Here is a 14,225-nt window from a genome sequence, read left to right as displayed (position 1 = left end):
AGCATTCCCTCCAGAAACAGGAATGTTTTATATAAAACATGACAGTAGTTGGAGTAGGGCAGAGAAAGGGAAGCGCTCACGTTCCCCAGTTTGCTGTCTACCAACCGAGGAGCAAATAGAATGGACATTACAGCATCTCCAAAGTTACGGGGAGGCGTGGATTATGTTCCACCGGGTTTTCAAGGCCTGCTGCCTTTATAGGACACTGTAACTGCAGGGTTTTTGTTGTTTTTGCTGGCTGTGTGTGTAATGTCATCTGTGTAAAACCAGCAAGAAGGGAGTTAATAAATGATTATTAAAATGATTATTAATAAATGCAGTAGATTGATGCTTATCTGTCTTATGATTATTTATGGTTTTAAGTGGTCCATATTGGTTCCTACCCTCATTACCCAGCATAACCGAAAAACTGGTTATATTTACATCTGTTAGAAGTTATGAGAATTGAAATAAATGTCAAGCCCTATAAAGATGTTTTAGGTTCTTTAAGATCTGGCACTTGGATACGTTTTAGAGTGGGGGGTGTTTTGAAAGCTGTAGAAATGACCTTGTTAAGAAATTACTCATTTTGTAGGAATGTAGGGTGCTATAGAATATTGGAGCACAAATTGTAATAAATATGTAGTGTATTTGAAAATTCTTCTCAGCCTGGAAAATGTACTGAATTAGAATTAAGAAAATTGCCTTTCAAAGCAAATGTCAGTTGTCTTTATCTGGTTCTTCAGATTAAAATTTAAAGATTGCAATTGGTATTGAAATGAATGCATAATATAGGACATGTGATGGAGCACACTTTTGTGAAAAATCATTCCCATGTAGTAAGCAGTTTTGACTACTGAATTCAAGTGAATTTGAGAACTTGCATGTTTTCAAGCATGACGTGTTTGTTTGTTGTTTCAGATCTTACCAATATATTTGAGTCCTTCCTGCCCCAGTTGTTGGCCTATCCTAACCCCATAGATCCTCTCAACGGTGACGCTGCAGCCATGTACCTCCACCGACCAGAAGAGTACAAGCAGAAAATTAAAGGTAAGAAGGCAAATGGTTTAACTAGGAGACAGAAGAACTTAAATCTTTTGGGCTTTGGTCATTCAGAGCCCCTTTTAAGTTATTTAGTTCCTAAAAAGAGGCAGCTGTGGGCTTGAAGCAGCATTCACCAGCCTCTGGTGCTCGTGGGAGTAGCATCAGTTTGCTCATCCTTTAGGATTTAGAAACCTGTTTTTCCATTCCTCAAACACTTTACCTGCTAATGACACGTGATTGTCATTAAAATGACAGTAAGGCTGTGAAAGAATGTTTAAAGCTCCATGTGGGTTCGGTGGTGCTTATCAAGTTGTCCTGTTTATCTCCATGTATGTTTGAGAACCATCATAGTGACACATCTAGATATAAAAAAACTCCACCAAAAAGGAAAGGAATTCAAAGTCCATGAAAATATACCTGCTCTTTTTAACAAATAGTAGACATTGGTATCTACCCAATTTTTAGTAAAATTTACCATCTGCATAGCAGTCTAGAGTGTTGACTTCCTCAAAATTTGTTGCCCCCTACGGTACTTTTGCAAGAGTTGGCAGTAGAAATTTATGAAAGCTTGAATATATAGGTCTTCACTCCCAACTGTGCAGTTATGAGACAAACAGGAGCATTTGGGGCTATTTGTTGAATAATAGTTTTTCTTCTGTTTGTTTTCTTATTCTTCCCAGGTCTCTATAGAGTATTACTTGGTGCTTTTGTTGAAATAAAGTAGAAATAAATCTACTGTAATTAATTTACTTAGGTCTCAAGTGCCTTCCAAAATAATATCTAATTTATGTAGCAGAATATCTACATGGCCAAACAAACATGTATTTCAAGAAAAAGGCAGTCAGTTTCAACTATTAGATTCTGTTATGAGACTGCATTAAAATTCTGACATAGGAATCACTTAACAATGCCTGCAAACCACAGATATGTCCATGCAGAGTGTGTGTGTGTGTGTGTGTAGTTCTTATATTCATTATGCCTCAGCAATTTAACACTAGCCCTATTTTAGTACATATCTGCTATAGTACCAGTTATAAAAGGAATCCAACCTATGTTTATCTCAGAATGGCTAGCCTAGCTTAGGGAACCTTAGCTTTCTGAAATGTTAATGTTGGCTATCATTTTGTCGACCTTGGTAATCTGAGAAAATCATGGCTATCAGACCTCAGCTCAGCCTGGCTTCTAACTGTGCCTTTATTATATATCCCCCCACTGCCCCCATCATTTCTTTGTTCAATCCTTATTTCGCAGACTCTCTCTCCCTACCAACCTGTGATCTTGTTCCCTACCCTGACTCTACTTTCGACTATCAGAGGTCTCCCCATTTCAGAAGCATTTATCTGCTCCTGTGGGCTCCCCTAAGAGTCATGCTTTTTTTTTTCTCTTTCTTCATCATGTCGTTTTCAAACTTCTTATTTTATTTTTTTTGGCAGCTGGCTGGTACAAGGATCAAACTCTGTACCTTGGTATTATCAGCACCACACTCTAACCAACTGAGCTAAATGGCCAGCCCCTTTCTGCACCTTAAACTCCTCAAGTCTAGTCTGTTTCCCCTCCTCTGCCGACTCTGTGACCTCATTTCTTCCTGATCCTTTGGATCCTTCTCAAGTCCCATTTTCCTGGACCTCTCTGCAGCTTTGGTATTTTACCCCCCCCTCCTCTGCCGACTCTGTGACCTCATTTCTTCCTGATCCTTTGGATCCTTCTCAAGTCCTATTTTCCTGGACCTCTCTGCAGCTTTGGTATTTTACCCCCTACCTTTCTGGACACGTTTCTTATTCCATTTCCTAAATGTGGTCATTCTCTTAAGACTTTGTCCTTAGGCTCCCTCTCTTCTCCCAGTCCTTGGGGAGCTTATTCACCTCTCACAAGCTTCAGTTAATCCCCTCCAGGTAGATGATTTCCAAATATGTGTGTCTAGGCCTGCCCTCTCTCCCAAGCTGCCTACTGGACATGTCCATTTGTACGGCAATCACCACAAACTCAACACACCTAACATCACAGGTAAATGCATGTCCTTGATCTTACCCTGAACATTAGTTAGCGTTCATGTTTAGTTGATGCTGATTTATAGTGCATATGAAAACATGTTTAATTTGGACAGCTTATAGTACTGAGCACCACTGGAGCTGTCTAAAGATATCACTTCCCTGCTCAAAAACCTTTGCTGAGTGGCATTTTAGCCTGTCATTCAGGGCTCTGTGGTACTGAGTGTAGTCTACATCTTTGCCTTTACTACTCTAAATGCATCAACATGTGGCAATCAAATTGGATGGGTTTCAGGTACCCAAGTATATTTGCTTCCTTTGTTAGTCATGGAAAGTTTCAAATCTATGGAAAAAACGGAATAATTTAATTACTACAAACCCACCGTCCAACATAGCAAAACCTTTATATTCTGCCTTATTTACTTCAGATTTTTTTAAAGAAAAAAGACAAACATAGTTCTCTCCCAATGTGTTTTAACATCCCAGCCACTTACTTTTGGCAGGGCTAAGCCTCTCCCCTGGAACGGCCTCTACTGGGCTGCAGCTGGCAGAACTTGGGGGCTTGGGGCGGCTGTGTCCTCAACTCCCCTCTGAGACTGCCCCTCTGGTGGTACTCAGCAGCACCTGCCTTTTCTCCTGTTTTCTTTTCATTAGTGACCTTACTCTTCCTTTCTCTATCTCCTGAAAGGCCTTGACCTAATAAGCACTTGATATACATTTGTTTCCTTAATATACAAAAGAAGGCTGATGGTATCAAATCACAGTGCCAAAAACAATGTCAAGGTGCAGCAACTTCTATAAAGGAAGAAACCAAATAGCCAACCCATTAGAGGGTAAAAATTAAATTTCTAAGGCTTTAATAAACATTTCTCTCTAAAAGGTAAATTAAGGTAAATTTCTACTTAGGGGCTAGTTTAGTCTCATTGTCTCAGCGTAAGACTTTGTTATAATGAATTTAAAGGGCTCTAAGTCACAAATCTGCAAACTCTTTCTGTAAAGGCCAGATTTGGCCACATTTGGTCTCTATCACAACTTCTTTATTTTCTTTTTTAAAATAACCCTTTAGAATATATATATATTTTTAATTCTTAGCTACACTCTTGCACTAGTTATTCAAATTCGGCAAGCCCATTTGGCCATTTACCTTATCTTCCTATTGCAATTAGTCCCTGCAACTCCACAGGAGAAAAAACAAAGCATAAGGACGCAAGGGTATGTTTTTGTCCGGCATGCATTCTGAATGGAGTTCTAACCGTCTTGTCCCTTCGTAGTGTAAGATATTTACTTGAAAACAATATGCACTTAGAGCTTTTAGGAACAAATTTAATTGTTTCCTAGCAGTTCTTAACATTTTTTTTTTCAGCCAGCAGATTCAGCCTAGGCTATATAGCAGCATAAATTTTCAGGTAAATAATACACGGTTAAAATCAGTCGGAGGCTAGTAGTGTCTCCATGTAATGGCTCATTCCTGAGCAGATTGAGAGACAATTTTTACCAGCTGCTTCAAAAACCTGACAGGCAGGGTCTGTTCAGACTAAAATCTATTCCTAAAATAATAGACCTGGGCTGACTTTAATTATATAACTGCAAATCTAAAAATGATGGGGGATTTCCTTAAAAATTACTATGGAATCATAACTAGTACTGTTCTATCTGGGAGGTGAATCATTTTATTAACCCAGAAAGTAAAAACAAAGCGTGGCATTCCCATTTCCGCAATCCCTCAAGATTTCCGGGATGGCAATGCAGTATATTTATTCTCCTGCAAACCAAGCGTTCTGTGTTGTCCCTCTTAATCCCTTCCGCTTGGGGGGGAAATGCATAAACTGTTCAGAAGAAGTCTCCCTGTGGGATTCCCCTTCACTTTAGTGACCATAATAACTGTCATCTTTGTTACCTCCTGATGTCGAAGGTAAGTCTGAACCTCCCCAGGACTTGCCAGCTTTGGAGTGACTGGAACACATGCCTGCCCACTCACGGCCCTTGTGTTTTCTTTCTCTTTCCCCACCCCCCATGCAGAGTACATCCAGAAATATGCAACCGAGGAGGCACTGAAAGAGCAGGAGGAGGGCACCGGTGACAGCTCGTCAGAGAGTTCTATGTCTGACTTTTCGGAAGATGAGGCCCAGGATATGGAGTTGTAGTAGAAAAAGCACCTGCTTTTCAGAAAGACTATTATTTCCTAACCATGAGAAGCAGACTATAATATTCATATTTAAACAAAGCAATTTTTTTTATTACTAAACAAGGTTTTTATGAATAATAGCATTGATATATATATATTATATATCACCCTTTAGATCTTGATTTCTTGGTCATTTCTCAACCTGAGGTGCATAGCATATTCCCACATTCCATTTTGGTAGCAATATGCAGTCCGAATGCATGCATTCATAAGTCCACTTGGCCAAGTCAGCCTGTGTGCTACTGAACTGTCAAAGGAAATAGCCGCTCTAATAGGTAGACATGAGTAAAAATAACAGGAAAGAGTTGCTTCTTTTATTGATGGTTCCAAAGAAACAAACCAAACCAACCAACTCTTGGACATGAACATAGAATAGTGTTTTTTCAAAATGGAAAGGAAACAACTGGGGAGGAAGAGGCCTGCTGTGGGAGCATTTAGAGCCAGCCACATAAGAATCAGAGCTGCTCCTTCCTGTGAATCCTAGGTGGCCCCATTTCTGTGGAATAACAGTATAAAACAAGGGAGCTAATTGGAGTATTGAAACTTAAAACAATTTTTTGACTCAGATTTTTAAGTACATTTTTTATATAGAGATTCCTGCCCTTCATGCAACCAGGCCCTGCAGCCACAAGTGTTTTGCTTTGGAGAACCTTTTGGAAGTGTTTTCTGAACCCGATTCTTTTTCTCGGGGTAGACCTTTTTGAGAGGATGAGACAGGAGGAGAAAAGTGACTGGGAAGATGCTTCCTCTCATCCAAAACACATGCAAAGTCGCATCCTAATCCTGGTGTTTGGCCAGTTTGAAACCACTACCCTGGACTAAGAGCTTTAAATTTGAGGGCTGGGTTTTTGGTTTTTTTTTTTTTTTTTCTTGTGTGTGTGAATTGTGCTTAGGTTGCAAATGTCATCTTCACCTACCAAGAGACGGTCTCCTCCTTGGACAAGCCGCTCAGGGGACCATTAGACTTGGGAAGAAGAGCTGTCTGGTGGCTGGGAAGCTCTGGATCCTCTCATTCGTGTTTGGGATTTGTTTTCCCTTCTGCTGCCACTCTTGCAGCAGCCTGGTCATCATCTGTTTGTGGGAGTAGGAAACGGGTATTTTAGACCCAACACATGTTCTACATTTAAAATGAATAATAATTGGAAAAATAAAAGTTCTTATACCCAAGAACATGGGGAAAACACACAAGTTTTTTCAGAGAGTGACCTAATAGGAAGAAGGGATTCAGAAATATGATGTAGTAGAACAGGTTTTGAAGGAAGGAGATTTTCTCTCCTGTGTGTGTTAAGAGGAAATCAGACAGTTTTAAATGCCTGCTAATCAGATGTTTACTCACTAACCATATATCCAGGTTGCTGCAGAGTTTCTTTCAAATCTGAGTGTTGCCTGCTGAATTTGGAGTGGAATTTGGAGAGGTTTTAGATGGCAGCTCTGTATTCCTTTTTTGCTGCAACCAACAGGACAATAGCAGAATTAGCCAATCCTAAGACCTTCTAAAGACAATTTTTGAATGTCCCACTGGGATAACTTAATTTTTCTTCTTGATGTGTGTTTTTAGTTTAGAAGTGCTGTATTTCACAAGGTTTAAGTCAGTGAGGTTGGAAGATACCCTATCTTTTTTTTATTCAGAAAGCACAATCAGTCTTTTCTTTGAAAATCTATATAAAGTACATCTTGCTCTTAGCATGATTATTTTCCTAAATAAAAAGACAAAGAATTTACTTATTTTATGTTAATTACGGGCATGAAGCAAAAGGCTTTCTTTTAAAAAGTGTGGTTATGTAGGGTTGTGGTTAGTTAACAGTAACTGAGTTATCTATCTAGCATCTGTGGCTTGTTGGAAGGGTAGTATTAACTATTTAACATGTAATGGTGTGCTTTAACTCTTACCTAGCACGCTGTCTTCTCATTGCTTTGGGGGAGGGAGGGTCTCTACTGGCACTGTCTAACTTGCTTACCTGCTGAATTAGCAGTTTGCTTGTGCTATAACCTTTATTGTAGGTGCTACTTAGGGTAGGCTTAAAGTGCTGGGTGATTTGAGTTCAAACAATAAAAAATTGTATTTTTTCAATATTGTATAAACAATAGTGTTCTAATTACCTTTCAAAAAAATAATGTCCAGATAGTAATTGCTTCTGATCTTGTCAAAAACATGAGTAGAACCAAGTTTAGGGAAGGCGTGTGAGCAGTGCCACAGCTCTGCTCCTCCCCTAAATCCACGTCTCTCTCATGAAAAGACATCAGCGTGCCTCCGATCTCCAGAGCTCCAGCACCAGAGAGCTGATGGTGCAGAATCCCCAAATAAAGACTTGATGGAGGAGGTTGCAGGGCTTAAGAAGCAGATCTGAGTGTGGCTTCAGAGTGTGCATGTGTGTATGTGTGTGTGTGTTTGTGTCCATTCAAGTCCGTGTGATGAAAGTGTAATTAGGCTTCTCTGTTAGCCCTGGAAGCTCCTGTAATTGCTGCACAAATCCCACTCCTCTCTCGTTATGTGCAAGTCTACCCTTTCTGGGCACTAACCTTGGTCCCATGTTGTGTTTTGGCTGTTTGTGGGGCTTTTCCTCTTCGCTAGGAAATTGACTTTTGATAGGTTGAACAGAATCCCTTCTTATGCTAACTTTTTGTTCCTTCCCTGCACCTGGGAGAGGTGGAAGTAGGAGGCCATACTTATAGGTACAGAGGGGCTAGAAGAAGACCTGGCTGTGAATCTGAGGACTCTGTGCCCCCAATAACATGGTAGAGTGAGTCTGCAGCAATGGGTGTTTCAACTCCAGAAGGCTTTCCAAGTTGTCCAAGGTTGTCTCTTCGTGATACTCAAAAGTATCCAGAGCCCCGGGGAAAGACTGAACATTCTTGGCTTTAGAGGTGGTGGCTGCTGTAGGTCAGAGCTGCTTCTGGCAGTTTCCCTTCCCTTCTTAGTACCCATAGTTTTTGAAATCCTACCTTGTGGTTCACCAGCGCAAGCCATTCTTTGCCCCTGTTCAAATGACTGAGCTCAAGCTCTTGCCAAACACCAACAAGCAAGATGGCTGCAACACAGCAGCATTTAATCTGCTGCACTCCAGCTTTCTCCAGAAGCCCCAGCACAGGGGCCTGTGGATTGCAGTTGGTGGTAGCCAACCCAAACACTGGCATTTTGGCTTTTTGTCTTCAATCTCATCGCCTTTCTGAGGTTACCATGCAGTTTCGACCAGCGTTTTATACTAGTGAGATAGTTACCAGAAGTTGCCATATAATCTCTCCAATACCTAACATTTTTTGTCTATTTCAAATGCCGTTCTAATTGCCAACTGGCTGATCTAAGCTCCTGAGGAGTGTCTCCCCTCAAAAGGCTCCCTGAAGCCCAAGTTGGCGTTGGCCTGACACTTGGTTTTTATTAGGTCTCCTGTTGGGATGGCTGAGAATCATGAAAGATCCTCTCCTAGCCTCCAGGCGTCAAGTTTTCTAGACACCAAGTTTCTGGGGACTAGTGTTGGATTTTTAAATAGCATGTGGCCCTTCTATATTTTAGTGACTCAGAAAAGTGAAAGCCACTTACAAAAGTAAACAAGAGTTTTATTTGATTTCATCAACTTTCTGAGTTCATAGCCTTGTTGAATGAAATCATTTCTGATTGGGCACGAAGAATTGCATTTCTTTGGACTTCTGAATCCATGTTCATACTTGTCTCTGGCCACTGAACACCTTAGCGATTCCATTAGGATCAGATGGGCTGGAGACCCTTCGGGGAAGGGGGAGTTACCAGTCCTCAGGTGTGCAGGTTCTCCACTCACCTGAGGAAGGGCCAGGCTCTTAATTTAGCAAGTACTCGTCTTGGCTGTGGGCTTGGGAAGAAATGGCCATTATTTACTGATTGTATTTGGTACATATTGTGTGATACTTGAAGAGATAAAAGGGACTTACCAGCCCTTAATTGAAATCTAAGCTTTTTATTGCTCATTTTTTCTTTGCCCTGTCTCCTCCCTTCCACCTTTTTCCTTGCATTGTGATGATCTAGTGGGCACTTCTGTCAACAGGACAAATGCCTCTGACTATAACCTCTTAATAGTTGTGTATAATGAGAACTGTAAACTTTTTTAAATAAAATGTGTATATACCTTGGCAAATGGCTGGACCTTGATCAATAAGATAATAGCTCCCATGGTTACTCTTAGCCCATTTTTAAAAATACGCTCCCTGTACATCTGGCTCCCCTCTAAGCAGTAGATATTGGCTTTTTAAATTTTTTTTATTATTTTTTAATTGAGCAGCTATTACAAGGCAGGTGATTAACTTGGGTAGTGTCACCCTCAGGCAGTAATAACAGAGGCACTGCCCAGAGTCCTGTTCCTATACCCAGAACTCAGATGACTGACTTCATGTGTCTGCTGGCTATAAACATGGGGAGGCTTCTCCAATAGAGCCCTGAAAAGCCATCTTTTCGTGAAGTTCTGTAGCCTGAAAGTCATCTACCCCATGTCTTCAAAACCCTGTCGACCCATGCTGAGTGAGAGATACCCACTTGGCCTGGAGCTCACGTGCAGTGCAGCTCCCTGCAGGGGCTGATCTGCCTGAACAGGTGCCCCTCTGTGCCAAATGCCAACCTCAACCAGGACGGGCTGGGGAGCAGTGGGTTTTGCTTGGGAAGCTGATCACTGCATTAGACTAGCATTTCGATTCCTTTCTAAAGCACGTGTACGCCTTCAGTGGCCACCAGATGGCGATGTTGCATAGTTAGTCTAAGGGGTACTATTGGTGCTTGGTTTTGTTAAAACACCCATTAAGACAAAGATTTGTCTTTGGTCCCGTGTTATTTCCCCAACTCTCTGCCACTGTTTTCTCCTTATTCATTCACCCAAACTCCTTCTTTTCTTCCTTGCATCCTGATGGATTCTCCCCCAGTGACCCAGCTTCGTATCTACCTGCCAGAGAGAATGAGGGTGAGGCCTTCTCCCTCTCTTGGCAAATAAACCCTCAGGCTACCTTGGCTACCTCCAGTGCTCAGAAGCAAAACATTCAACAGGTTCTTTGCAGGTGGTCCTCAGTGACCCGTCAGCCCGGAGGAACATCAGAGCTGTGAGTTCTAGTCCCAACTCCATTAACCAGCTATGCAACCTTGAGCTCATGATGGGGCTTCTGTGGGCCTTGGGTACTCAGCTGGAAACAGGTTTCTAGACTAGCAGGTTCTGACCCTGACACTTTGTGACTCAGGACTCCATGCAGGCCTCGAAAAAATATACTGCAGGGTGTAGTAGCCAGAGAGGGGATACTGTACATTAACCTGTGGAACGCCAAGGTTTCAAGATAGAGGTATAGAGTTTCCAGACCCAAAGAGGTTTGGTGTTTAGAGCACCCATTTTCCACTCTAAAGGGGAATTAGATCCAATTCTATTCATCTCACACAAGGCAGTTACTTTTTATTTATTTTTTGTTTTTATTTTGGTGGCTGTCCAGTATGGGGATCCAAACCTGTGATCTTGGTGGCAGCTGCCTTTTTTTTTTTTTTTCCTTTTTGTCTTTTTTCGTGACCAGCAACGGGATCGCAACCCTCGGTGTTGCGCCCGCACCTCGCTCAGCCAGTGAGCGGCCGGTCTTTATGTGGGATCCGAACCCTCGGCGGGAGCGCCACCGCGCTCCCAAGCAGTGCACTGTAGCAGTGCGCCACCGGGCCGGCCCGGCAGCTGCTTTTAAAACTGTCCCAGGAGGGATCTCTACATTCAGTGGGGCTTGGGTCCCCTCCCTGACCTAGCATCACTCTCAGCCTCAGTCCAGCTGCTTCCTGAGTGGCAAGTGGCTCGCCCCTTTCCTGAGAAGGGAGATGGGGTTTCCGGGGCATGTCCTGGAAAAGAAAGCTGTGGGCTCAGAGTCCCAAAATGTACTCACCTTTATTTCTCTTGCTCTCTGAAGGCTACTCTATCTCCCAAGGAGTGAGTTGCTGTGACACTGGATTCTGGGATTTCCTTCTCTCCACCTAGAATCAGGGCAAAGAGAGTTTTTATGACTCCCACATTCCCCCGACTTGCTGAGGGCCAGGAGCCACCTGAAAGCCTGAGCAGCCTTTTTTGTAAGGAGCCCCCAAGCATCTCAGAGACTCAGATCTTCCATGAGCCCAGGACTGCCACCTAAGGGCAGAGCCCACTTTCCACTGCCTCGCATTGTAGTGTCTGTGCACCCACAACTTCTTGGAAATGAAGATACCCCAGCTGGAGATTTAATGTTAGAAGGTGAAAGACAGGAGCACTTCTCCTCTGGCTGTGTATGTGTATGTGTGTGTGTGTGTGTGTGCACGTGCGCATGTCTGTAATGAAGGATTTGTTTTTTTAAAAACTTCTGTGTACCTGGGCTCTTCACGGGCTCAAGACATGGCTCCCAGGACCTGGTGTCAAGTGGCCAGAGGTGGCAGGAACAGACCTGGATTCGCTAAAAGAAAAATTTGCCCCTTCTGGCTGCCCCATCATTGACAATCTGGAGAGGGGGTGCTGGATGGCTGATGCGGTTTGACCTTCAGGTCTTGTTCAGCTTCCCTTCCTGGGGTCCCTACCACCTCAGCCAGTGCATAAGAAGCCTCTTCCCGGGAAGCTCCAGCCTCTGCAGGCGGCCTAGCTTCCAATCTCTTCAGTTCTATGAACAGTGAATCAGGTGCCTGCGACAGTCCACTTGTGTACATTTAAAAGTGTGGAACAATGCTTTTAAAAGATGCATTTTTACAGATTTCAAAAGAATTATGTGCTGGTAACAAATCAGCATTCCAGAAACAGGTGGTGTCTTCCATAATGCCCTCCTCTGGAGAAAACCACTATCGACAGTGGCTGAAGAGGGCTTCCCCTTGTTAGTCTCACACTGTGAGCCCCTGGGTAAGTAGACCAGGCCGTGGCCCTGGAGGACATTAACTGCTTGTGAGGTGCCACACAGACAGTGAGTGACACAACCAATGTGGGAACCTGGGTCTAAGAGCATAGATGATGTTCTTTCCAAGAGCTCACGCCAGCCAAGTTCAGTGCCCACATCCAGCACACGCTGGGCTGTCAGCATCCATTTCTATGTGAGCCTCATGCCATCTGGGGCCCCTAGGAGATGCTGCCCATCCAACCTCCTGCCCAGGGGTCACTCCCATGGGGTTGGCCCAGCTCAGAGGGTCAGTCCTCTCCCATCCGCCACATCCCCATTTCTACTGACACCAGTGTCCCCAACCTCTGGGACTTGTAGTGGAGTCAGAAAATAAAACTAAGATTTACTCACTCGTTACAACAGAAATGCAGAAGTAGAATGCAATCTGCATATGTAATTAAAGATTTTCTACTAGTCACTAAAAAAAAAAAGGTAAAATTAATGTTTTATTTAACTCAATATATCCAAAATATTTCAGTGTGCAATTAATATTAAATTTATGAGATGCTTTGCATTCTTCTTTTGGTATTAACTCTTTGAAATCCACTGTGTATTTCACACTGGCACATCTCAATTTGGAGGCTAGATTTTCAGCGCTCATCGTGACACGTAGGCTGGCCAGTTACCTCAGTTGATTATTAGAGCGTGGTGCTGATTACACCAAAATCCAGGGTTCCATCCCTGTACAAGCCAGCCACCAAAAAAGAAAAAGAAAAAACAAAGTGACATGTAGTCCTACCACAACAGAGTTGTTCTGCAGAAAAACTTGCACTGTTTGGTTTAAATTTTTAATTAATTAAAATTACACACCATGAACAATTCGGTGCTCATAGCCACATGGGGCTCTGGCTACCTACTGCACCGCTCAGCCCCAGAAGCGCCTCGGTACAGCAGGGCTTTTTCAGAGAAGGCAAATCACAAGATCACGAGAACGAAAGAGCCACTTTTCTTAGGCTTGTGCGGCGGGACCAGACTCTCCTACTCGCAGAGAGTGTAACGGGGTTTGGAGGCGCCTTTAGCGCGTCCGTCCGCGGGCTGGAGCGTCACTCTGACCTGGCCTCCACGGGGCCAGAGCTGCGGGGTCGAGGGCGAGGGCGCCGCGTCGCCGCTCTGCCAGCAGGGGGCTCCAGGGCCCCGCTCTGCGGCCCCGGCTCACAGGCTGGAGCAGCTACGGGGCGTGTGCCCGGCCCTGGGGTGTGGCGACCCGGCGGGGAAGGACGCAGACTCCTCTTCAACACCATCACTGTAGGAGAAGACACCCCAAAACAAAGGGGGGGGGGGTTCAGCGCATAGGCCACAGCGGGGGCCGCGTGAGGAAGAGAGACGGCTCAGGCCACCTCCCCAGCTGATCTTTCGGGGAGGGAGGAAATAGGGTCATGAAAGCGCCACACGCTACGAGGAGGGGCTTCCTGGAGGAGGGCCTGGATCCGGGCCTGGCTGGACAGGAGGGCGTTGGGTGGCCTGCGACAGCCCGGGGCGTGCGGGTGGTGGGAGGGGACCGGGGGGCGGGGTTCAGGGTCCTGGCTGGCCAGGAGGCGCGGTGGGAAGGAAGATGCAAGGGTGATCTGGGGCTAAATCAGGCATCAGAGGCACAAAGCAAGGACACAGAGAAGCGGGGCGGGGACAGAGACCTGAAGAGTTCTTGGGACGCCTGAGGGTTGAGCGGCAGGAAGGGGGGGCGGGGCAGGGTCGCAGGGCCGGAGCCCGCCCGGGGGACCAAAGCACCTCCCGGAAGGGAGCCAGGAGGTGTCACTAAGGAGATGGCGCAGACCGGCTTCCACCCTCGGTCTGTCCTGCGTCACGTGCTCGGGAAGCCTGCTGATGGGTTCTGAGCCTCCCTGTCTATGGAGACCCACGTGGCTACGAGCCGGAGCCCTAAACCAACAGCCGGCGGGAGCCGGGGCCTGCCGACGACCACGAGAGTGAGCTGGAGTGGATCCCCAGATCCGGCGGAGCTAGGGACGGCTGCAGCCAGGCCTCCTGAGAGCGGGGGCAAGCCACAGCCTGGGGCAGCGTCCCCCACTCGTGACCCTCGGAAACTGGGATGTAGATGGGAATATGTGATTGTTATTCCAAGCTTCTAGTTTTGGGATGTGATTCGTGATGCAGCGATAGATACCGAATACTCTATGACTTTGTGGAGCCATTGTATTAGCGTTAGG

At 44.7% G+C, this 14,225-nt stretch overlaps 1 protein-coding gene across 2 annotated transcripts in view; it reads left to right on the top strand.

Annotated features, from left to right (window-relative positions):
* The window catches only part of UBE2H (ubiquitin-conjugating enzyme E2H), a 116,125-nt gene extending 106,828 nt beyond the window's left edge, over positions 1–9,297 (top strand). For both annotated transcript variants that reach the window (XM_008574449.1, XM_008574448.1), the window contains 2 exons: positions 901–1,029; positions 5,031–9,297. In XM_008574449.1, the coding sequence (XP_008572671.1) occupies positions 901–1,029; positions 5,031–5,155 (254 nt within the window). In that variant the 3' untranslated portion in view covers positions 5,156–9,297. The remainder of the gene's footprint in view (positions 1–900; positions 1,030–5,030) is intronic.
* The last annotated feature ends 4,928 nt before the right edge of the window (positions 9,298–14,225 follow it).

This window comes from Galeopterus variegatus, unplaced genomic scaffold, assembly GCF_000696425.1.
Source record: "Galeopterus variegatus unplaced genomic scaffold, G_variegatus-3.0.2 Scaffold1050, whole genome shotgun sequence".
Classification (NCBI taxonomy): Eukaryota; Metazoa; Chordata; class Mammalia; order Dermoptera; family Cynocephalidae; genus Galeopterus; species Galeopterus variegatus.
This window is presented reverse-complemented; position numbering and strand designations above follow the sequence as displayed.